Here is a 25,054-nt window from a genome sequence, read left to right on the forward strand (position 1 = left end):
GGGATATGGGGAGAAGGCAGGAACAGGGTACTGATTGTGGATGATCAGCCATGATCACATTGAGTGGCGGTGCTGGCTCGAAGGGCCGAATGGCCTACTCCTGCACCTATTTTCTATGCTTCTTTGGAACTCGGTGCAGCCAATGCCAAGGCTCTATGGGGGAGGACCACAGTCTAGGGTCCTTCCGCTGCTGGACATTGAGGGGCAGAGTCGGGTGGGGACACCCCTCAAACAAGGGAAGGGATAACAGCCCAGGGGGCCAGATGTGTGACAATGTTGTCGTGTGTAAGGAGATAGAGAGAGGCTCGCTCTAGTGGGTATAACACAAGCAATACTGAGGAAGTATTAAGAGTTTTGCACAATTTTTGTGCTATCTATTATTTAGGTTTATTTTTTGAAATTTAAATGATTCAGCTGGGATCCGGAGATCTTTCTTTGTTTTAGGGCCCTCACACGCACATGAGGATGTTGGCAGGACTCGAGGGCCTGAGCTATGGGGAGGGGTCGGACAGGATAGGACTTGGAGCGCAGGAGGATGAGGGATGTTCTTATAGAGGTGCAGGAGATCGTGAGAGAAACAGATCAGGTAGATGCACAGAGCCTCTTGCCCAGAGTAGGGGAATCGAGAACCAGAGGACATAATTTTAATGTGAGGGGGGAAAGATTGAGGGGTAACTTTTTCACACAAAGGGTCGTGGGTGTATGGAACGAGCTGGGCAGGGACTATTGCAATGTTTAAGAACCATTTGGATGGGTACATGGATAGGACAGGTTTAGAAGGATATGGGCCCAATGAAGGCAAATGTGGGACAAGTGTAGATGGGGCATTTTGGTCAACGTGGGCAAGTTGGGCCGAAGGGCCTGTTTCAAGACTATGTGACTATGACTGTAAGTGAAGCTAAGTGTGTTATGTTGGCTCTGTGTATGCTGGAGTAGGTGGGGAGACCACCAGGAGTCTCAGTTAGACCACCGGGACCTGTTGCCGATCGTACATGGGCCCCAAGTTTGCCCAAAGGTTGGCTGTTCTATGGCACTCAAGCTGGCAGTGCACATAAACTAGATGCAAAAGGCAATAGGTGCAGGAGGAGGACATTCGGCCCATCGAGCCAGTACCGCCATTCAATGGGATCATGCAGATTTGTGTAGCAAGGAACTGCAGATGCTGGTTTACACCTGATGTCTTTCTGCTGTGATATTACTGGCAGTCATAGAGAGTCAGACAGTATAGAAACAGGCCCTTCTGCCCAACACACCCTGCCTACCAAGATGCCCCATCTTAGATAGACACAAAATGCTGGAGTAACTCAGCGGGTGAGGCAGCATCTATGGAGCGAGGGAAATAGGTGACGTTTCGAGTCGAGACTGATGTGAGGTTGAGGGAGGGGGGGCGGGAAGAAGAAAGGAAGAGGCTGAGACAGTGGGCTGTGGGAGAGCTGGGAAGAGGAGGGGAAGGAGGGAGAAAGCAGGGACTACCTGAAATTGTAGAAGTCAATGTTCAATACCGCTGGGGTGTAAACTACCCAAGCGAAATATGAGGTGCTGCTCCTCCAATTTGAAGTGGGACTCACTGCGGCCATGGAGGAGGCCCAGGACAGAGAGGTCGGATTCGGAATGGGAGGGGGAGTTGAAGTGCTGAGCCACCGGGAGATCAGGTTGGTTAATGCGAACTGAGCGGAGGATAGGTGTGGAACTGAGCCCAAGAATAGGTGTGGAATCGGTGCGATGTCTCCTGAGTTCAGTTTGTTTCTGGAGCTGACGTGTGGTGTGACAGCCGTCATGATGGGCCTGAATTCGCTGGAGTTTAGAACGAAGTAGGGGGGACCTCATCGAAACTTACCGAATGGGGAAAGGCCTGGACAGAGTGGATGTGGAGAGGATGTTACCGCTAGTGGGAGAGTCCAGGAACAGAGACCAACCATAGCTTCAGAATAAAAGGACGTTCCTTTAGAAAGGAGATCAGGAGGAATTTCTTTAGCCAGGGGCAGGCGAATCTGTGGAATTCATTGCCACAGACAGCTGTGGCGGCCAAGTTAATAGGTATTTTTTAAGCGGAGATTGACAGGTTCTTGATTAGTACGGGTGTCGGGGGTTCTGGGGAGAATGCGGGAGAATGGGATTGAGAGGAACCATGATTGAATGCCGGAGGGGACTTGATGGGCCCCCGAACGGTCTGACTCTGCCCCTGGAACTGATGAACTAACGGACTTTTGTTCCCCCTCCTCTCTCCCGCAGCTGATTGTAACCAGGCAGGTGGAGGGTATTCACAGTAATGACCATTGCGTTCGTTACCAGGCCGAGCACACAGGTATCAGGACCTACTACCTGAGCGCAGAGAACAAGGGCGAGATGGAAGACTGGATCAACGCCATGAACGAGGCAGCGAGCATCCAGACCGTGCCCCTGACCAGGTGAGTGGTCTTGGTGAGACCACACCTGGAATATTGCGTACAGTTTTGGTCTCCTAATGTGAGGAAAGACATTCTTGCCATAGATGGAGTACAGAGAAGGTTCACCAGACTGATTCCTGGGATGTCAGGACTTTCCTATGAAGAAAGACTGGATAGACTCGGCTTGTACTCACTAGAATTTAGAAGATTGAGGGGGGATCTTATAGAAACTTACAAAATTATTCAGGGGTTGGACAGGCTAGATGCAGGAAGATTGTTCCCGATGTTGGGGAAGTCCAGAACTAGGGGTCACAGTTTAAGGATAAGGGGGAAATCTTTTAGGGCCGAGATGAGAAAAACATTTTTCACACAGAGAGTGGTGAATCTGTGGAATTCTCTGCCACAGAAGGTAGTTGAGGCCAGTTAATTGGCTATATTTAAGAGGGTGTTAGATGTGGCCCTTGTGGCTAAAGGGATCAGGGGGTATGGAGAGAAGGCAGGTACAGGATACTGAGTTGGATGATCAGCCATGATCATATTGAATGGCGGTGCAGTCTCGAAGGGCCAAATGGCCTACTCCTGCACCTATTTTCTATGTTTCTATTTGTGTTTCTATGAACCTGTACAGGTGTTCAGCGGTGAGCGTATCGTCCGCCAGGTGTCTCAGTTAGCCCACCGGGACCTGGTGGCGATTGGTAAACGGGCCCCACGTTCGCCCAAAGGTCGACTGGTCTGGTGCACAGAATCTAGACCAGTGGTGGGGAACCTTTTCATGTTGGAATGCTGCATTAAGTGAGCTGTAATCTAATAAGGCTGCATCCAAGAAACTTCAATTAGATATACCTCAAAATGTACATTCTTTTCTAAAAATCTAACTACTAAATGAAAATGAAAAAATCTTGTTCATGCTAAAGTTAACTAACCCTTTTAATGACTTTGTTGGGACTGCTTTTTGTAGGAAAGCATTTGAATATTTGTCTGCAACATGGAGGTACGCAGTTTCAGCTGATCTTCTAGATGGGTATCCGTCATTTGTGACCTTAAGGGCGCCTTGATTTGGGTTAGGTAGGAGAATGTAGATTGGCAGCAATAAGTGGTTGAAAAGCAAGAAAGCATTTTTCATGCGGGGAGGATGATGTCGTTGAATCTTCTTTCACTCTTTGGTATTTTAAATACGTTCATTTTAAGATTAAAATTAAAATAAATAAAGGCGAAGAAAAAATTATTAATAATAATAAAAGGATTTGTTCTACGAAATTTGGATTCATTCAAAAGGCCGCACTTAATGGCCTAGAAGGCCGCATGCAGCCTTAAGGCCACAGGTTCCCCACCTCTGATCGAGATGCAGATTTGTGTCGGATGCTGGCTTACATCGAGGATAGACATGAAACGCCGGAGTAACTCAGTGGGACGGGCAGCATCCCTCAGTGCCAGATTTGTTGGCTCAAAGAGTTTTGGAGTATGCCCGCCGGTCTTTAGCTGTAGGATGCACGGCCCTAGAATATGTGCGGTGTCTCCTGACTGGTGTGGGAACAGCTGCATCCGAGACTGCATCGCACTGTAGATGCTGCCCAATCCATCACACAAACCCACCTCCAATCGGTGGGCCGAAGGGCCTGTTTCCGCGCTGTAACTCTAAACTAAGCTAGTGTGAACGGGTGATCGCTGGTCGGCACGGACTCGGTGGGCCGAAGGGCCTGTTTCCGCGCTGTATCTTTAAACGCAACTCAACTAAATTCAGTTTCGTCCAAAGAAGGGTCTCGACCCGAAATGTCACCCATTACTTCTCTCCAGAGAAGCTACCTGTCCCACTGGGTTACTCCAGCATTTTGTGTTTATACCAGCATCTGCAGTTCCTTCCGACACACATACCAAATTTGATTTAACTCAGTGGCTAACTTGTTCTCTTTCTCTTCCGCTTGGCAGGACGGGGGTGAGTTTTCAGCACCAGCCTCGCGCAGAGTCGAACCACACCAGTTCGAACCACAAACGACTGATTAAACCCGACATGGAGAAGAAGGGGGGCGAGGCGGACGGGTTTGAGAGGTACCACAGGCAGAGCGAGGGCAAGGACTCGGGCAAGGAAGCGGCAGCCAGGGTGAATGGTCTGGCCGCTCCTCAAGGCCCCTTTGACGGCAGCAGCCCCGGCGCTGAGCGGAGAACCCACCCGGGCTACGAGAGGCCGCAGCTGCAGCAGCCCAATGGCCACGGCTGGCAACAGGCCTCGCCCGGCAACACTGTTCACCGCCGCGGCTTCGTGCCGCGCACCAGCACCGAGAAACTGGCACAGCGGCTATCCTCGCTCACTCAGCTGCAGCAGTGGGTCAACATACGGAGGTCTGCCCTGCCCACGGATGACCCACGGAGGTGAGAGGCCTGCTTCACTTTGCTTCAGTTCAGTTTCATTCACTTCAATTAATTTTAGTTCAGTTCAGACCAGTTCAGTTTAGTTTAGTTTAGAGATACAGCGCGGAAACAGGTCGTTTCGGCCCACCGGGTCCGCGCCGACCAGCGATCCCCGCACACTAACACTATCCTACACCCACTAGGGACAATGTTTTTTAACATTTATACCAAGCCAATTAAACTACAAACCTGTATGTCTTTTGGAGTGTGGGAGGAAACTGAAGATCCTGGCAACATCCTCGTCCATCTTCTCCGTACCCTTTCAAGCTTGGCAGCATCTTTCCTATAACGTGGCGCCCAGAGCTGAACACAATACTCTCGATGCGGTCTCACCAACGTCTTATACAGCTGCAACATGAGTTGCAGGGGTCTAAGGTGTGAGGTGTGTGATCTCCCGATAACAAATACAAATCAAATTTGACTTTTATTACCTTCTGGTTGGAGAATGACAAGAATGACACATTGTGCGGTGACAAGTTCATACGTTCCAGGAGCAGAATGAGGCCATTCGGCCCATCAAGTCTACTCGCCCATTCAATCTTCCCTCCCTCCCAACCTCATTTTCCTGCCTTCTACACATAACCTCTGACACCCGTACTAATCAAGAACCTGTCAATCTCCGCCTTAAAATTATCCACTGAAGTGGCCTCCACAGCCATCTGTGGCAAAGAATTCCACAGATTCACCACCCCCTGAGTAAAGAATTGTCCTCCTCATCTCCTTTTGTAAAAGAATGTCCTTTTACTCTGAGGCTGTGGCCACTGATCCTGGACAACCCTATAAATGTCGTAAAGAAACACTTTTTTTTTGCATCTTGAGAACTTAGCGGGAGGGTTGGCCTTGTTGCAGGCGTTGCCTGGTCAATGTTTCTAGACTCTGATCTCAAAAACAACGGCAGGCTACAGAGAGAGGCCAGTCGCTTAAAATAGTCGAGTGGCATATCAGCTCAGCCTGTCAGCCAACGCCACCTCTAAGTTTAGTCGTCGACAGAGTGAGGGATAAATTGAGCAGAGCAATTGAACACCCGAGTGTGATAATCGAGGCCCAGAGGCCAAAGCCTCAGAATAAAAGGACGTTCCTTTAGGAAGGAGATGAGAAGGAGTTTTCACACAGCCTGTGGAATTCTGTGCCTCAGAGGGCGGTGGAGGCCGGTTCTCTGGATACTTTCAAGAGAGAGCCAGATAGGGCTCTTAAAGATAGCGGAGTCAGGGGATATGGGGAGAAGGCAGGAACGGGGTACTGATTGTGGATGATCAGCCATGATCACATTGAATGGCGGTGCTGGCTTGAAGGGCTGAATGGCCTACTCCTGCACCTATTATTGTCTATTGATACTTGTACTAGGGGGAGACCAGAACTGGGGGCAATGTTCCCAAATGTGGCCTAACCAGACTTTCTCTTCCCCCACAGTTCACAGGTGTACCACACACCAACCAGAGAGGTGCCGGAGTACTACAACCTGCTTTCACCGTATTACCAAGAGGAGTACCCGCAGTTTGTGCCGGCTGGCGGGCGGCCTGACAGCATCTGCTCCGTGCCTTCGTACAACCGGCTGACGGCGCGGTGGTCCATCGACGAGCGGCAGCCCCCTTACCCGCTGAGGGACTGGCAGGGCCAGCAGCCGCCCTACAGCGGGCAGGGCTCCCCGGTGTGGCACGGCGTGCCGGCCCCTTACCCGCAGGAGGTGGACAGCGTGGGCAGCACCATGCGGCGGCTCTCCCTCCAGCCCCGCTCGCGGTCCGTGCCGCGCTCGCCGTCCCAGGTCCCGCTGGCGGTCAACCACGTCTACTCCCCGGCCCGTTCGCCCGGCGGCCCCTTCCAGCCGGCACGGACCCAGCCCGACGAGAATCTCGCCGACCCCGGCTACACGCTGCGCCGCTCCCGCAGCGCCAAGGTAACGACCATCCGCACTTAACGCCCGTCACAGAGCCAGGGCAGTGCAGCGGTAGAGTTGCTGCCTCACACCGCCAGGGACCCGGGTTCGATCCTGACTACGGGTGCTGTCTGTACGGAGTTTGCACGTTTTCCCGGCGACCGCGTGGGTTTATTTCTGGTTTATCTACAAACTCGCACGTCTTTCAGATGTAGGAGGAAATCGGAGCACCCGGAGAAAACCCACGCATAAACTCCGTACTGACAGCACCCGTAGTCAGGATCGAACTGACGCTGTAAGGCAGCAACTCTACCATTGCGCTGCCCAACTTTCTTTCTTGAGAGAGTGGATGTGGAGAGGATGTTTCCACTGGTGGGAGTGTCTAGTACTAGAGGTCACAGCCTCAGAATTAAAGGGCGTTCTTTTAGGAAGGAGATGAGGAGGAATATCTTTAGTTAGAGGGTGGAGAATCTGTGGAATTATTTGCCACAGAAGGCGGTGGAGGCCAAGTCAGTGGATATTCTTAAGGCAGAGTTAGATAGATTCTTGATCAGTACAGGTGTCAGAGGCTACGGGGAGAAGGCAGGAGAATGGGGTTAGGAGGGAGAGATAGATCGGCCGTGACTGAATGGTGGAGTGGACTTGATGGGCCGAATGGCCCGATTCTGCTACTATTCCTTGTGACGTGACCACATTCGAGGACAAATTACAAGAAAAAAATGTGAGCAGTGCGATAGAGTCTGAGAGAAGATACAGTATGTGTGGATGCTTTGGGTAGGAATACAACCGGGGGAAGCTTAGCGAGATGATGGGAGAAGAGGGGCGAAGGGTGGTGGGTGGTGGGGGGGAAGGGTGGTGGGGGGGATGGTTTGTGGGGGGATGGGGAGGGGTGATGATGGTGGGGATGTGGGGAGGGGTGGTGGGGGGACGGATGGGGGGGGGTGGGGGGATGGGAGAGGGGGATGGGTGGGATGGGGGGAGGGGCGGTGGGGGGCGCTAGGTGGATTAGAAATAATTCAATAGCAAGGTTCACCCCTTTAAAAAGATATGAGTTTATTGGACGAAGGTGACATATTTGACTTCATAAATCTTTTATTTTGTTTTATTTCCCTTGAGCAGGCTGCAGGCAGTAACCCTCTTGGCTTCTAGAATGGAATAGGGAATTTCAATGAAGCTGTGTGTTTGTTCAGCAACAGGCAATTTAAAAAATGAATCAATATTTCAGGGATAAGCTCTCTCCACAATAGGTTTATTGCTTATACAGATAGATCTGCAAATCATAGATTGCAACAAACGAGTACCACTTGGTTGAAGGGCTTCACAGTTTAGTTTAGTTTAGAGATACAGCCCCGGAAACAGGCCCTTCGGCCCACCGGGTCCGCGATGACCAGCGATCCTCGCACACTAACACCATCCTACACCCACTAGGAACATTTTTTACATTTACCAAGCCAATTACGACAGATGGTGCAATGGGCTAAGTGTTCGGCTGGCAACCGGAAGGTAGCCGGTTCGAATCCCGCTTGGAGTGCATACTGTCGTTGTGTCCTTGGGCAAGACACTTCACCCACCTTTGCCTGTGTGTGTCCTTGGGCAAGACACTTCACCCACCTTTGCCTGTGTGTGTGGATGTAATTATGTGAAGCACTTTGGGGTCAATGCAAGTTGACTAAAAATGTGCTATATAAATAAAGAAATGTAATTTAAATTTAATTTAATTAACCGACAAACCTGTACATCTTTGGAGTGTGGGAGGAAACTGGAGCACCTGGGGAAAACCCACGCGGTCCCAGGGAGAAGGTACAAACTCCGTACTGACAGCGCCCATAGTCAGTATCGAACCAAGGTTTCTGGGGCTGTGAGGCCACCATGCCTACCTTAGTTGCTGAGGAGGTTGTCTCCTCTATAAAAGTATCTGAGTTTAGTTTATTGTCACGTGTACCGAAGTGAAAGTGAAAAGCTTTTGTTGCCTGCTAACCAGTCAGCGGAAAGACAATACATGATTACAATCGAGCCATCCACAGTGTAGAGATACATGATAAAGGGAATTACGTTTAGTGCAAGATAAAGCCAGCAAAGTCCTATCAAAGATAGTCAGAGAATCTCTAATGAGGTCTCTAATGAGGTAGATGGTAGTTCAGGACTGCTCTCTTCTTGTAGGCAGTATGGTTTAGTTTAGTTTAGAGATACAGCGCGGAAACAGGCCCTCTGGCCCACCGAGTCCGCACCGACCAGCGATCCCCGCACACTAACACCATCCTACACTGGGGACAATTTCCAGTTTTACCGAAGTCAATTTAAATACGTCGTTAGAGTTTAGGAGGAAACTGGAGGTCTCAGAGCAAACCCACGCGGGTCACGGGGAGAACGTACAAACTCCGTACAGACAAGCGCCCGTAGTCGGGATCGAACCAGGGTCTCTGGCGCTGTAAAGCAGCAACTCTACCGCTGCGCCACCCTGCCGCGACTTGAGGGGAAACAGAATGTGATGGGTGTTTGGAGCGAGTTGCCAGAAGAGGTCGTTGAGGCTGGGACAATCACAACATTTAAATGATATTTGGACAGGTACATGGATAGGAAAAGAGTAGAGGGATGTGGAGCAAAGGCCGGCAGTCGGGACTCACGTAGATGGGACATGTGGGCAAGTTGGGCTGAAATGCCTGTTTTCTTTTCTGCTGCATGACTTTACGTTAGACTTTAGAGACACAAAACAGGCCCTTCGGCCCACCGGATCTGCTGCTGACCAACGATCACCCAGTTCACTAAAGGGCCTGTCCCACTTGGCGATGTTTTTCGGTGACTGCCGGCATAATTGACTGACGTATCAGGTCATCGAAAAGGTCGCGGCGTATATTGACGCGTGATATGTTTCCCTCGAGTGTCGCGACATTTATTTGTCGCCGCTGGATTTTGAAATGTTCAAAATCTTTCGGCGACCCTGATACGTCAGCCAATGACGTCGGCAGTCGCCGAAAATAATCGGCAAGTGGGACAGGCCCTTAACACTATCCTACACACACTAGGGGATAATTTACCATTAGACCAAACGCCGTAAAGCAGCGACTCTACCACCGCGCTGCCCAGTTGCCTGACAACAACTGGGAAGGAAACAGTTGGGTCATAATTGCAGTTGTACAGAGCCCTAGTGAGACCACACCTGGAGTATTGTGTGCATTTTTGGTCCCCTAATTTGAGGAAGGACATTCTTGCTATTGAGGGAGTGCAGCGTAGGTTCACAAGGTTAATTCCCTGGATGGCGGGACTGTCGTATGCTGAGAGAATGGAGCGGCTGGGCTTGTACACTCTGGAGTTTAGAAGGATGAGGGGGAATCTCATTGAAACATAGAAGATTGTTAAGGGCTTGGACACACTAGAGGCAGGAAACATGTTCCCGATGTGGGGGTGGGGGGGGGGGGGGGGGGGTTCAGAACCAGGGGCCACACAGTTTAAGAATAAGGGGTAAGCCATTTAGAACGGAGACGAGGAAACACGTTTTCTCACAGAGAGTGGTGAGTCTGTGGAATTCTCTGCCTCAGAGGGCGGTGGAGGCAGGTTCTCTGGATACTTTCAAGAGAGAGCTAGATAGGGCTTCTTAAAGATAGCGGAGTCAGGGGATATGGGGAGAAGGCAGGAACGGGTTACTGATTGGGGATGATCGGCCATGATCACATTGAATGGCGGTGCTGGCTCGATGAGGCCTGCATCTATTGTCTATAATGTGAAAACGTGTGCTCTTTGTTCCCACCAGTACGAGTACACGGGAGAGAGAAGACCTGCGGCCACACACCCCTACCACTTCACCGTCTCCCGATCCGTGCAAGACAGAATGGTAGGTCCCCAGAACCACTTAACGTGCAAATTCACTGGCAGCGATGCTTTAAGACATTAATTTGCCTTCAAGAAAAATTGATAACATGACACTATTGAGCCTGCTTCATTAAACCCCAGCTCCCGGATCCCATCTGTTCTGTCATCTCGAATGCTTCACCATCAGAACGTATTTTTGTTTCTCTTTTGCTCTCCACCATCTGTCCATTGTCTCAATTTCCGTCGGACAGTTTCTCCATCTCCCGTTTCAAATTCCCAGCGTCAAGCATTGGAAAAAATTTTCACGTGCAGGAGAGAACTGGTTTAAATCGATGGTGGACAAAAAATGCCGGAGTAACTCAGCGGGTGAGGCAGAAAAAGATTTTTCACACAGAGAGTGGTGAATCTGTGGAATTCTCTGCCACAGAAGGTAGTTGAGGCCACAGTTCATTGACTATATTTAAGACTCTGCAGAGCTGTAAACTTTCCCATCTGAGATTTAATTTAATTTTATCCGTCCCGCATCAGAACGCATGCTGATCATTTCCTCTGTATCTTGTCCAGCTTAACTCAATCTAAAATATTAAACAGATCTTGGCTTCCGAGTGTTGTCCAGGCTCCTACTTCATCTTCTTCTTCTTCTGAGGAAGGACATTCCTGCCATAGAGGGAGTACAGAGAAGGTTCACCAGACTGATTCCTAGTTTAAGGATAAGGGGGAAGTCTTTTAGGACCGAGATGAGAAAAACATTTTTCACACAGAGAGTGGTGAATCTGTGGAATTCTTTGCCACAGAAGGTAGTTGAGGCCAGTTCATTGGCTATATTTAAGAGGGAGTTAGATGTGGCCCTTGTGGCTAAAGGGATCAGGGGGTGTGGAGAGAAGGCAGGTACAGGATACTGAGTTGGATGATCAGCCATGATCATATTGGATGGCGGTGCAGGCTCGAAGGGCCGAATGGCCTCTACTCCTGCACCTATTGTCTATGTTTCAGTTGAGGGACCGTGTCGCTCATTCGTTCAGTTTAGCTTAGAGATACAGCGCGTAAACGGGCCCTTCGGCCCAACGAGTCCGCGCCGACCAGCGACCCCCGCCCCCCCCCCCCCCCCACACACACTATCACTATCCTAGGTAGACAAAAATGCTGGAGAAACTCAGCGGGTGCAGCAGCATCTATGGAGCGAAAGACTATCAGACTGAAGAAGGGTTTCGGGACGAAACTTTGCCTATTTCCTTCGCTCCATAGATGCTGCTGCACCCGCTGAGTTCCTCCAGCATTTTTGTCTACCTGCAATATTCCTAATGTGGCTTCACCGACATCTTTGTACAACTTTAACGTAACAACCCAACTTGTGTACTCAATACCTGGACTGATGAAGGCCGATGAGCTTTGTAGGTTTACTCTCGAATCTTTAACAAGTGGCTGCTTCTCCACTAAATGCTGTTTAAGTTCCCGTTAATGATTTAAATTCCAGAAACCTTCATATTTAGTCTCATTTAGTACCATCTTAGGTGCAGAGCCATGCTTTGAAATGCTTTTGAGATGGGTTAGAGTGTCACAGTGTGATAAACAGGCCTTTCGGCCCAACTTGCCCATGTTGACCAACATGCCCCATCTACACTAATCCCACCTGCCCGCGTGTGGCCCATGTCCCCTCGAAACCTCTCCTATCCACGCACCTGTCTTAAATGTTTCCAAGGCATGGCGCCTCTTGCATGTGGGGACAGTGGACTATTTCTGCGTAATTCTGCTAATCGGGGATTTTCTTGTTTGTGCGTCGATACTCAACTCGACTGTAAGTGAGATAATAATGTCACTGCACTTGCACTTCGGACATGTGACCATAAACAACTATTGAGCAATTATTCTTCCCTATCTGCCTGGCGTGATACGTACTGTCTATTAGGGTCGCCAACTTTCTCACTCCCAAATAAGGGACAGAGGGTCAAAATACGGGACAAATTCCCCACGGCAACCCGTTGACCGACTGGTCCGTGGCTGGGTAAACGATGAGTTGGCCCGGGTGCTGGACTGCACACAAAGCCCAGCCGGCGGGCCAGCTGAGGAGTTTTGGCCCGGGCAGCGCGACATCGCGCGCAAAGTCCGGCGCCCCGTCCCAACTCATGAACCGATGATCGGCCGTGAGAGTTGTGACATCTGCCTTTAAGTTTTGTCTGCCTGTAACTATGTGGGTGGGATTTATGGTGGTGTCGGCGGTAAGCGAAGGTCTGAAGGTCGGACAACTGGCCGGGCTGCCGACCGACCGACGGGGCCACGGGCGAGGCGTTGCTGCTGCTGCTGCTGCTGCTGCACTCCATGGGCTGCACTACTTCGGGACGGGTGAGGCGGTGCCGGACGCGGCGCTCCGACCCGACAGTCCCCTCGACCCGAGCAGTAGCGGTCAAATACGGGACAAGGGCGGTCCCGTACGGGACAAACCAATTTAGCCCAATATACGGGATGTCCCGGCTAATACGGGACAGTTGGCAACCCTACGGTCTATAGATGTGCCCTTTTAGAGTCTTTAACCTCTGTTTCTGCTGCTCACTAACTCTTGGCTTCTTCCTTTCCTCCGCATTCTCTGACTCTGCGACTCCTTTACTCTGTGACGGGACAGGATGAAATTCTAGACCTGCAGTTGCAGAGGAAGCTAGAGTTTTTGGATCAACAGGTGGGATTCAGTTGCAAAATGGTACCTGTGTTTGTTCCCCATTGATAGACAATAGACAATAGGTGCAGGAGGTGGCCATTCGGCCCTTTGAGCCAGCACTGCCATTCAATATGATCATGGCTGAATCAGTACCCCGTTCCTGCTTTTTCCCCATATCCCTTGATTCCATTAGGTTAGCCCTAAGAGCTAAATTTAAAGGGCCTGTCCCATTTAGGCGACTACCAGGGACTACTTTTAATGGAATTCGCCTACGACACCTGGTGATAACCTACGATAGCAAAAAAGTGTCGCCACTGTCGCCGAAGATTTTTCAACATGTTGAAGATTTTGCGGCAGTCGCTTGTAGTTGCCCAAAAATTCGCCTAAGTGGGACAGGCCCATAACTCCCTCTTGAATACATCCAGTGAATTGGCCTCCGCTGCCTTCTGTGGCAGAGAATTCCACAGATTCACAACTCTCTGGGTGAAAAGGTAGTGGGTGCGGGAAGGGATGGCAAGTCAAAGACCATGAGTGGCCGACGTCAGCTGTTGGGTTCAGAGATACAGCATGGAAACAGGCCCTTCGGCCCACCCAGTCCACGCCGCCCATTGGTCACCCGTTCACATCAGTTCTATGCTATCCCACTTTCTCGCCCACTCCCTGCACACCAGGGGCATTTTTTTTTTTACACAGGACCATGAGCCTACGACCACGCGCGTGCTTAGGGTATGGGACGAAACCGGAGCACCCGGAGAAAACCCACATGGTCACAGTGAGAGCGTGCAAACTCCACACAGACAGCACCGGAGGTCAGGATCGAACCCTGGCTCCCTGGCGCTGTGAGGCAGCGGGTTTACCAGCTGCGCCACTGTGTGCTGCTTGAAAATGTGGAAGTATTAAGTCCGCTTTACTTCCAGCCTCAAAGACAGATAGATCAGCCATGATTGAATAGTGGAGTAGAATTGATGGGCCGAATGACCTAATTCTTCCCCTATCACTTATGAATTGGTAAGACTTACATCACGTTACGGTGATGGATGGTCGGCGTGGACCTGGTGGGCCAAAAGGCCTGTTGCCATGCCCCGTATATCTCCAGTAGGGCGGCGCAGTGGTGCAGCAGTAGAGCAGAATCACAGCGACAGTGACCCGGGTTCAATCCCAACCACGGGTGCTGTCTGTGCGGAGTTTGCCCGTTCTCCCCGTGACCTGCGTGGGTTTTCTCCCGGGGGCTCCGGTCGCCTCCCACATCTCAAAGACGTGCGGGTTTGTGGACGTGAGTTGGCTTCTGCGAAGACTGCCTCTTGACGCAGTACAAAGTGTGAACGGGCGATCGCTGGTCGGCACGGACCCGGTGGGCCGAAGGGCCTGTTTCCATGCTGTATCTCTAAAACTAAAATAACGAAACAAAAGGGTTTATTTGATCAAGGACATAGTTTGGACTGCATGCACCAACCTGCAGTAAGTCCCCAAGTGAGAAGATTGGTTTAAGGACATAATGAGTTTGCCCTTTGCAAATGAAATAGGCTAATTAAAGAGGATTAGTTATTAGCAGGCAAAGTGCCGCATGAAAGATTTTAATAAGAGCATAAAAATATGAAAAGAATGTCTCTCGCTGGCACCAAACCACATCGGAAGAGTTTTTCTTAATGTTTGAGGATGTGTAGAGAGATTGCCACGGGTGTCAGGGGTTATGGGGAGAAGGCAGGAGAATGGGGTTAGGAGGGAAAGATAGATCGGCCATGATTGAATGGCGGAGTAGACTCGATGGGCCGAATGGCCTAATTCTGCTCCAATTACTTAAGAACATGAACTCATTGAAGAACAGTTTATGTGAAAATGGAATCAAGATATTGATGAGCATGCTGTAATAATGGGACATTATTATTAACCAGGGCACTCATGTCTCCGAGTCTGTAGCAAACGTTGCTACATCACCTAAGGCCATTTAATGATTCCTCTTTTCATTGATATCCTTCATGTTAGTATTCAGGCTTATACTCCCCGACTTATATGAGGTTTGATGTTTAGTTTAGTTAAGAAATACTTCGTGGAAACAGGCCATTCGGCCCACCAAGTCCGTGCCGACCTGCGATCCCCGCAAACCAACGCGATCTCGTGCACATTAGGGACAATTTACAATTACACCACAAGCCAATTAACCTACAAACACGCACGTCTTTGGAGTGTGGGAGGAAACTGGAGCACCCGGAGAAAACCCACACAGGTCACGGGGAGAACGTACAAATTCCATTCAGACAGCGCCCGTAGTCGGGATCGAACCAGGGTTGCTGAGCGTTGTGTAAGGCAGCAACTCTGCCGTGCTGCCACTTCAACCCTTACATCAGTCAGATTTTACGTGAATTGGAATCCCCTGCCCGAAATAACTCACTGAGTGTGAAGAAGTGCCTCGACCCGAAACGTTGCCGGTCCATGTTCTCCAGAGATACTGCCTGGCCCGCTGAGTATCTCCAGCACTCTGTGTCCGACACAGAGAGTATTCACGGTCTCAGCTGCGTCCAGGGCACTTTCTGTTGCGCACGGCCTTCTGGGCAATCACTGCCGCCATTGCCGGCTTGTTTCCGATGCAAACTTGAGCGATCGTACAGTGTTGTGGAATTCACAAACTGCCTTGATTGCACGAGTCCGGGACTGAGTACAGGATCGGTTACCTAAATGCAACTTTTACATGCGGCGCCTATTTCGTAAGTCGGGCGCTGTCTGTAAATTTATATTGGGGCGGCGCGGTGGCGCAGCAGTAGAGTTGCTGCCTCACAGCGCCAGAGACCCGGGTTCGATCCCGACTACAGGTGAAACATAGAAACATAGAAAATAGGTGCAGGAGTAGGTCATTCGGCCCTTCGAGCCTGCACCGCCATTCAATATGATCATGGCTGATCATCCAACTCAGTATCCCGTACCTGCCTTCTCTCCATACCCTCTGATCCCTTTAGCCACAAGGGCCACATCTAACTCCCTCTTAAATATAGCCAATGAACTGGCCTCAACTTCCTTCTGTGGCAGAGAATTCCAGAGATGCTGTCCGGGGTGCTGTCCGTACAGAGTTTGTACGTTCTCCCCGTGACCTGTGTGGGTTTTCTCCGGGTGCTCCGGTTTCTGTGCGGGTTTGTAGGGAGAATGAGTAGCCGGCTAATTGAACAAACAGTCTGCGTGCATTGATAGATGACACGACTTTTGAATGTGTTGGAAGAGACTAATTTGGATTAAAGATCCATGACTTTCCCCCGACCCTTTGTGCTAATCAGGGTTAATTGACAAGTTTCAGTCCACAGACCATTCACGTTTGTCTGGCAGCCAATCTAAGGAAAAACGCCGCCGGAGTGCTGAACAAAGAGCTGTATTGTGCGATGGGGGCACATGTATAAAGGGAAGTGTGCGACATGAATAATAACAGGGTGGTTTCTAATGGCTAATTGAGAGGTTTACTCATCTGGAGTATTATGTTCTGGGTGGAGAAGATGATTAAATCTACCGGGATGATGTACATAGTAGACTTTGTAGATACAGCGTGGAAACAGGCCCTTCGGCCCAGCGAGTCCGCGCCGACCAGCGATCACCGGCACTACATGATGCCCAGCATAGGGCAGCACGGTGACGCAGCGGTAGAGTCCCGGGTTCGATCCCGACTACGGGTGCTGTCTGTACGGAGTTTGTACGTTCTCCCCGTGACCTGCGTTGCTTTTCTCCGAGATCTTCAGTTTCCTCCCACACTTCAAAGACGTAGAGGTTTGTAGGTTTATTGGCTTGGGTTTGTATACTTGGTATAAGTATAAATTGTCCCTAGTGTGGGTGTAGGCTTGTGTTAATGTGCGGGGATCGCTGGTCGGTCTGGACTCAGTGGGCCAAAGGGCCTGTTTCCGTGCTGTATCTCTAAACAATCAACAACAAAAATATGGGAATAATGTTTAGTGCAAGGTTAAGCCAGTAAAGTCCGATCAAAGATAGTCCGAGGGTCTCCAATGAGGTAGATAGTAGCTCAGCACCACTCTCTAGTTGTTGGTGGGATGGTTCAGTTGCCTGATAACAGCTGGGAAGAAACTGTCCCCGAATCTGGAGGTGTGTGTCTTCACACCTCTGTACCTGCGTGATGTTCGATTACTGATCTTGGTGTGTGTGTGTCCCTCTCGGCAAGGTCAAAGCCCTTAACCATCACTGCTGTTATTGCAGGTTCCATATCAGGACAGGTACCAGGACGGCCTGCATCATTACAAGGTCGATGAGCTGGAGATTGATGTAAGTTCCATCAATTTTTGTTTTAAGAGGTTATTTCTAACGTCGCTGCAATCCAACGTCCCTTCTCGGGGATAAAATAACCCGTTGGATTTCAATAAGTGAGCAGGAAGGAACTGCAGATGCTGGTTTGCACCGAAGGTAGACACAAAATGCTGGAGTAACTCAGCGGGAGAGATAGATCAGCCATGATTGAATGACGGAGTAGACATGATTCAAGATTCAAGAGAGTTTATTGTCATGTGTCCCAGATAGGACAATGAAATTCTTGCTTTGCTTCAGCACAACAGAACATAGTAGGCATTGACCTACTATGGTAGGCATACTACTTGATGGGCCAAATGGCCCATTCTACCCCTATTCCTCATGAATTTATGACACTCCCCCAAGGAAGGGACTGCAGATGCTGGTTCACACCGAAGATAGTAACTCAGCGTGACGGGCAGCATCTCCGGCGAGAAGGAATGGGTGACGTCTCGGGTCGAGACTTCTTCAGACTTTCAATGTAATCTGTTCCTTGTTTCCACACGATGTTTCCAGGTTTAGGGAGACACTTTCAGGTGAGACGTCTGTTTTGGCGTCGGCGACACAGCCAACAAACCAGACACAGACAATCCTGGTTTCTATGGGAGGAAGGGAGTCTGCAGGTAATTCATAGACGTGAAAACAGGACTGATAAGGATATAGGAGTATAATATCATGTGCTGGGATTTGAGAGGGGGTGATGTCTTGTATCTCCCTGCCTTTACCTCGATCTTGTGGAGAGGATGTTTCTGCCAGTGGGAGAGTCTAGGACCAGAGGTCACAGCCTCAGAATTAAAGGACGTTCCTTTATGAAGGAGGTGAGGAGGGATTTCTTTAGTCTGAGGGTGGTGAATCTGTGGGATTTGTTACCACAGAGGGTTGTAGAGGCCAAGTCAGTGGATATATTTAAGGCAGAGAGAGATAGATTCTTGATTAGTACGGGTGCCAGGCTCATGGGGAGAAGGCAGGAGAATGGGGTTAGGAGGGAGAGATAGATCAGCCATGATTGAATGGCGGAGTAGACTTGATGGGCCGAATGGCTTAATTCTCCTCCTATCACATGACTTTATGAAGTCCGGCTCTGGCCAGGGACATATTCTGTTGAAACATTGGGTTTTAGTTTGGGTCAGCCTGACTCGGAACATTTGCTGAACGATGTGTTCTTTGCCTTTTATCAATATTTGCCTTTTGTTTTAAGCCCTCAAACAGATCAATGACATGTTTGAGATTGCTGCACTTGTGGCTCAGGTTTGGTTTGGGAATAACAGTTGATGCCCTTGGTTGGCTTGTCTGTGTCTGCTTTGTTGGCTGTGTCGCCGACGCCAAAACAGACGTCTCACCTGAAAGTGTCTCCCTAAACCTGGAAACATCGTGTGGAAACAAGGAACAGATTACATTGAATACGTCTGAAGAATAGAATAGAATGCCATTTATTGTCATTCAAACAGACATGGTTCGAACTAAATTTCGTTCCTGCAGTCATAACATCAAAAAAAAACCAAGACACACAATTACCACAATTTATATAAACATCCATCACATTGAATCTCCAAACATCTCCTCACTGTGATGGAAGGCAAAAGTCTTGTCTCTTCCCTGTTCCTTGTTCTTCTCCGGTCTAGCAGTCCAACTGCTGTGTCGAGGCAACCGGGGCTCCCGATATTGAAGCCCCCAACGGGCGATGGTATGTCCCGCGGCCGTTACAGCCACGCCGAGCGATTTAAGGCCCTGCTCCGGGTCTTGATGTTAAAGCCCCCGGCGGGCGATGGTATGTCCCACGGCCGTTAAAGCCGCGCCGGGCGATGTAAGGCCCTGCTCCGGGTCATTTTAACCCCGCGATTCGGGCGGGAGAAGTTGCCGTTGCGGGAGCTCCGAAAAACGGTCTCCCACCCGGGACCCGCAAGCTCCTGATGTTACAGTCCATGAAGTCGGATCGCAGCCGCGCGCCACCACAGCTCTCCACGCTCTGAAGTCGGCCGGCTCCGCGATGGTGACTGGAGCCCTGTGGTTGGTTCCGGTTGGAGGCCGGAATGTTAGGCCCCACGACAACGGAGACCCGACAGGGAAAAGGTCGGGTCCCCGTACAGGGAAGAGATTAAAAAGTCCCCCCCCCCCCCACCCCGCGACCCTCCCACATATACACATCTAAAAAATAAAACCGAAAACGTATGTTGCGGGACAAAAATAAAGAAAAAACGGACGGACTGCAGTCGAGCTTCTGCCACAAGACACCGCCACACCGAAACGTCAACGTACCCATGTTCTCCGCAGATGCTGGAGAACTTTGTCAACTGTGGAGCTGAACTGGTTAACTGATTTTAGTGGAGGAAGGGGGAAGGGGGAGAGGGAAGGGGATGTGTGAAAGGGGGGAGAGAAGGGGAGTGTTTGTGATAGTCACTGTACCCTCCTTATTGAGAATTCAACGTTCATACCACTGGGTTGTAAGCGACACAAGCAAAATATGAGGTGCTGTTCCTCCAACGTGCGTTTGGCTTCTCTCTGGCATTGGAGGAGGTCCAGGACAGAAAGGACAGATCTCTTCTTGCCCCCAGCTCCCTCCTCTGACCCCCCCCCCCTTCCATACCCTCCACCACAATTAGTCTGAAGAAGTGATGTTTCGAATTTCTGATGTTTCAGAAGATGAAACATCACCTGTTCATGGACGGACACAAAACGGCGGAGTAACTCAGCCGGTCAGGCAGCATCTCTGGAGAAAAGTAGTGTGTGGCGCTTCGGGTCGATAACCCTCAAAACTAAAAACTTGTCATACAGCACCTTTAAGGGCCTGTCCCACTTGGGAGACATTTTCGGCGACAGACTGAAAAGAGGTTGTCGCGGTGTGGTCGGGGGGGGTGACGCGTGTCGTGACGAGCGGTGTCTCCCTGGCGCCCCCCGGAATTTGGAATGTTCAAAATCTTCAGGCGACATCTGGGTGTCTCGTCATGCCGTGCGCCCTGTCACACGCTGACGTGCGCTGTCCTGCGGGTGACCCCCGGAGACGCTGACGTTAAACAAACAACTTATTTCTTAAAAAGTTAAATTTATTGTAGATATAAGTTCATTGCCAACGTGATTATTATGTTTTGGTGTAGCCTCCTTGTGTTGCGAAGGGGGTGGGAGATTGCAACCTTCACGTGGTCCGCCCTGTTTCGACGAATGCAATCAACCTGGCGTGCACAATCAAATAAGATCAAATCGAACAAGTTGGCCTACAACTTTAGGCTGTGCACTCCGTATGCAAGAAGAAGAAGTGTTGTGAGGCGGGTGACGCAGAGTGTTGGAGCTTGACGTGAGGGTGTCGTAACTTGACGGTTTTCGGGCGTCAGTCGATGACATTCGATGACAGTCGATGACATTCGCAGTCGCCGGAAAAAATCTCAAAGTGGGACAGGCCCTTTAGTTAAATGATTCACGGTGTTGTTAGAGATGCGGCCATTATTCTGAGTCGCTCCAGCACTTTGTGTCTTCCATTTAGATGCGGACTGTAAATGGCGGTGCGCTTGCAGGCTGGCGGCTCTTCCAATGGGAGCCTCCCCCCTTCACCACAGTCTCTGTCGGAAGCTGCATCTGAAAACTAACTCCGTTGTTCTTCCCTTTTGGAAACAGAAGTTGCTGGGTCGATTTTGCGAGCAGACCAAGAACCAGCGAGACCAGGAGAAGTGGGTCCTCCAACTCCGCAAGGAGAAGGTAGGAGGACTTCCCACTCCGTTCCTCAGCCTCTGCATCACGTCCCCAGTTGTGGAGGGACATTTTACATCAGACTTTAGATTTTCCTTTAGACTATCGATTCTACTTTCATCTGTGCGGATGCGATGGGCCGAAGGGCCTGTTTCCGCCCAGTATCTCTAGACTAAATAATCTAAACTTTAGAGATACAGCGCAGAAACAGGCCCTTCGGCCCACCGGGTTTGCGCCGACTGGCGATCATCTCGTGTCGTACTAGCACCGTCCCTACACACACTAGGGACAACTTACAATTTTACCAATGCCCAATTAGGCGACAAACCTGTGCGGCTTTGGAGTGTGGGAGGAAACCGGAGCACCCGGAGGAAATCCGCGCGGTCACAGGGAGAACGTACAAACTCCAGACAGACAGCGCCCGTAGTCAGGATCGAACCCGGGTCTCTGATGCTGTGACCCTCGGCCAGCTGCGACACTGTGTTATTTTGTTGTTTTTGCTCACCAGATTAGTTTAGAGATACGGCGCGGAACCAGGCCCTTCGGCCCTCACAGACCAGCCATCCCCGCACACTAACACTATCCTACACACACTAGGGACAATTTTACATTTACACCAAGCCAATTAACCGACAAACCTGCACGTCCTTGGAGGGTGGGAGAAAACCGAAGATCTGGTAGAAAACCCACGCGAGTCATGGGGAGAACGCACAAACTCCGTACAGACAAGCACGCTAATGGGCCTGTCCCACTTAGGCGATTTTATTGGGCGTCTACAGGCGACTGATGCAAACTTTTCAACATGTTGAAAGATTTTTGGCGACAGTGGCGACAATTTTTGCTGTCGTAAGTTGCCGCCAGTTGTCGCAGGTGAATTCCATTCAAACTGGCAGTCGCCTAAAGAGTCGCCTAAGTGGGATAGGCCCATAAGTCAGGATCGAACCCGAGTCTCTGGTGCTATAAGGCAGCAACTCTACCGCTGTGCTGCCCAACCTTGTGTCTTGGTCATTTCTAATGTTCGCTGTTGTGGCTCTGGTGAATTTTGCTCCTTACACCTGTTGTGCTTGCAGGAATCTCTGGAAAGTGCCTTGGAAACCACCCACCGGGAGATGGCGATGTATCGCAACCAACCCGGCTACACCGAGCAACTGGTGCAGAAGAAGGAGACGTTACAGAACCAGTTGGTCAACATCCGCGGGGAGCTCTCGCAAGCCACCACGGTACGGGGGGGGGGCAAAATGTTGGCGTCAGGTGGTTTAGTTTAGTTTCAGTTTCGACACGCAGTGTGGGAAACAGGCCCTTCGGCCCATCGAGTCCGCGCCGACCAGCGATCCCCGCACACCAACACTATCGTGATACACAGAGCACGAACCAATTAACCTTCAAACCGGGACGTCCTTGGTGTGTGGGAGGAAACCGAAGATCTCGCAGGTCACGGGGAGAACATGCAAACTCCGCACAGACACGCACCCGTAGTCGGGATCGAACCCGGGTCTCCGGCGCTGCAAGCACTGTAAGGCAGCAACTCTACCGCTGCGCCACCGAGCCGCCCTGTGGAATTCATTGCCACGGAAGGCTTTGAAGGCCAATTCAATTCATGTTTTTAAGGCAATTAAGGATAGATAGATTCTTGATCAGTAAAGATGTCAGGGTTTATGGGGAGAAGAAGGCAGGAGAATGGGGTCGAGAGGGAAAGATTGATGAGCCATGATTGAGTGACAGAGTAGACCTGATGGGCCGAATGGCCTAATTCTGCTCCTATCACTTATAAACTTCTGACAGCTTCACATGACGGGAGTCAGTTGTAGTTCTATCCATTACTTGCCTTCAATAAATGCGATTTGATTCTTTGTTGAGCATTCTTTAGGCATGAAGCGTTTGGAAGACATGTATTGACTTGTGTTCTGGTCCTACTTTGCACGTTACACCTGTTTCAGGCCTTTGCAAACACAAAAATGGAGTGCGATGCCCTCAAGATGGAGTTGTCCATCATTCACAATGACTTGTGGGAACAGCTGAACAATCCCGCGGGAATGCAGGTAACACTGCCATCCAGCCATCAATGTACACTCACTCATCAGTAACCATCCACACAGAGAGACCTTTGGAGATCTTAAACCAATGATCTTCTCATGCGAAGATAGACACGGAGCGCTGGAGTGACAATAGACAATAGACAATAGGTGCAGGAGTAGGCCATTCAGCCCTTCGAGCCAGCACCGCCATTCAATGTGATCATGGCTGATCATCCCCAATCAGTACCCCGTTCCTGCCTTCTCCCCATATCCCCTGACTCCGCTATCTTTAACAGCCCTATCTAGCTCTCTCTTGAAAGCATCCAGAGAACCGGCCTCCACCGCCCTCTGAGGCAGAGAATTCCACAGACTCACCACTATCTGTGAGAAAAAGTGTTTCCTCGTCTCCGTTCCAAATGGCTTACTCCTTATTCATAAACTGTGTGGCCCCTGGTTCTGGACTCCCCCAACATCGGGAACATGTTTCCTGCCTCTAGTGTGTCCAAGCCCTTAACAATATTATATGTTTCAAAGAGATCCCCTCTCATCCTTCTAAACTCCAGAGTGTACAAGCCCAGCCGCTCCATTCTCTCAGCATATGACGGTCCCGCCATCCCGGGAATTAACCTTGTAAACCTACGCTGCACTTCCTCAATAGCAAGAATGTCCTTCCTCAAATTAGGGAACCAAAACTGCACACAATACTCCAGGTGTGGTCTCACTAGGGCCCTGTATAACTGCAGAAGGACCTCTTTGCTCCTATATTCGATTCCTCTTGTTATAAAGGCCATCATGCCATTCGCTTTCTTCACTGCCTGCTGTACCTGCACACTTACTTTCATAGACTGATGTACAAGGACCCCCAGATCCCGTTGTACTTCCCCTTTTCCCAACTTGACATTATCATTAATGTTTTATTATTATTGTTAATGTTTAGTGTTTTCTGAGTCATTCGTGACTGTCACTGTATGTCATGTTGTTACTTGTGGGCGGAGCACCAAGGCAAATTCCTTGTATGTGAATACTTGGCCAATAAACTTACTTGCTTTCTTAATGCCATTTAGATAGTAATCTGCCTTCCTGTTTTTGCTACCAAAGTGGATAACCTCACAAGTAACTCAGCGGGTCAGGCAGCGTCTCTGGAGACAAAGGGATGGGTGACATTCCGGGTCGAGACCCTTCTTCAGACACCATATACACAACGTCACCATGTCCAGTCTGAAGAAGGGGTCCCGACTCGAAACGTCACCTGTCCCCCTTTTCTCCAGAGATTCCGCCTGTCCCGCTGAGTTACTCCAGCACTTCAGTTGGACATAAAGTGCTGGAGTAACTCAGTGGGGTCAGGCGGCGTATCTGGAGAAAATAGAACGGGTGGCGTTTTGGGTCGGTACCATTCTTCGGTCTGAAACGTCACCCCGTCCTTTTCCTCCAGAGATGCTGCCTGAATCGCTGAGTTACCCCAGCACTCTGCGCCCATCTTTGGTACAAATCTTCGGCATCTGTAGTTTCTTCCTGCTCAATCTTTGATACTAGGTGTCCTAACCCATCCCATCACAACCAAAAGTGATTTTGTCTGTTGTTGTCTAACTACAGTGGAGAAGAATAGACACAAAGTGCCAGAGATCTCCTGCATTTCAATGTGATCTCCATCTCTGGAGAACATGGATGGGCGACCGATTTGGGATGGGGACCTGGAAGAAGGGCCCCAATCCGACGCATCACCTATCCATGTTCTCTTGAGATGTTGCCTGACCCGCTGAGTTATGCCCCTGTCCCACTTAGGAAACCTGAACGGAAACCTCTGGAGACTTTGCGCCCCGCCCAAGGTTTCCGTGCGGTTCCCGGAGGTTGCAGGTGGTGGCCGGAGGGTGCAGGTAGTGGAAGCAGGTAGGGAGACTGTCAAAAACCTCCGGGAACCGCACGGAAACCTTGGGTGGGGCGCAAAGTCTCCAGAGGTTTCAGTTCA

The 25,054-nt window shown here is 50.2% G+C and overlaps 1 protein-coding gene and 1 long non-coding RNA gene across 9 annotated transcripts in view; one reads left to right on the top strand and one right to left on the bottom strand.

The window, feature by feature from the left end:
* Positions 1 to 25,054, top strand: part of plekha6 (pleckstrin homology domain containing A6) — a 206,347-nt gene that overhangs the window by 157,294 nt on the left and 23,999 nt on the right. For 5 of the 8 annotated variants that reach the window (XM_033042855.1, XM_033042862.1, XM_033042859.1 and 2 more), the window contains 9 exons: positions 2,233 to 2,408; positions 4,314 to 4,754; positions 6,204 to 6,687; positions 10,415 to 10,495; positions 13,091 to 13,144; positions 17,309 to 17,374; positions 21,002 to 21,082; positions 22,144 to 22,293; positions 23,011 to 23,112. In XM_033042855.1, coding sequence (XP_032898746.1) covers positions 2,233 to 2,408; positions 4,314 to 4,754; positions 6,204 to 6,687; positions 10,415 to 10,495; positions 13,091 to 13,144; positions 17,309 to 17,374; positions 21,002 to 21,082; positions 22,144 to 22,293; positions 23,011 to 23,112 — 1,635 coding nt within the window. The remainder of the gene's footprint in view (positions 1 to 2,232; positions 2,409 to 4,313; positions 4,755 to 6,203; positions 6,688 to 10,414; positions 10,496 to 13,090; positions 13,145 to 17,308; positions 17,375 to 21,001; positions 21,083 to 22,143; positions 22,294 to 23,010; positions 23,113 to 25,054) is intronic. The other 3 variants (XM_033042860.1, XM_033042861.1, XM_033042858.1) reach the window with 3 other exon arrangements.
* LOC116986985 lies at positions 3,138 to 14,760 on the bottom strand. Its single transcript, XR_004415611.1, has 3 exons — positions 14,748 to 14,760; positions 7,066 to 7,068; positions 3,138 to 3,258 (listed from the first exon to the last, which is right to left on the bottom strand). It is a non-coding gene; the product is annotated as an uncharacterized LOC116986985 (long non-coding RNA).

The sequence above is a fragment of the Amblyraja radiata genome, chromosome 24, assembly GCF_010909765.2.
Source record: "Amblyraja radiata isolate CabotCenter1 chromosome 24, sAmbRad1.1.pri, whole genome shotgun sequence".
Lineage (NCBI taxonomy): Eukaryota > Metazoa > Chordata > Chondrichthyes > Rajiformes > Rajidae > Amblyraja > Amblyraja radiata.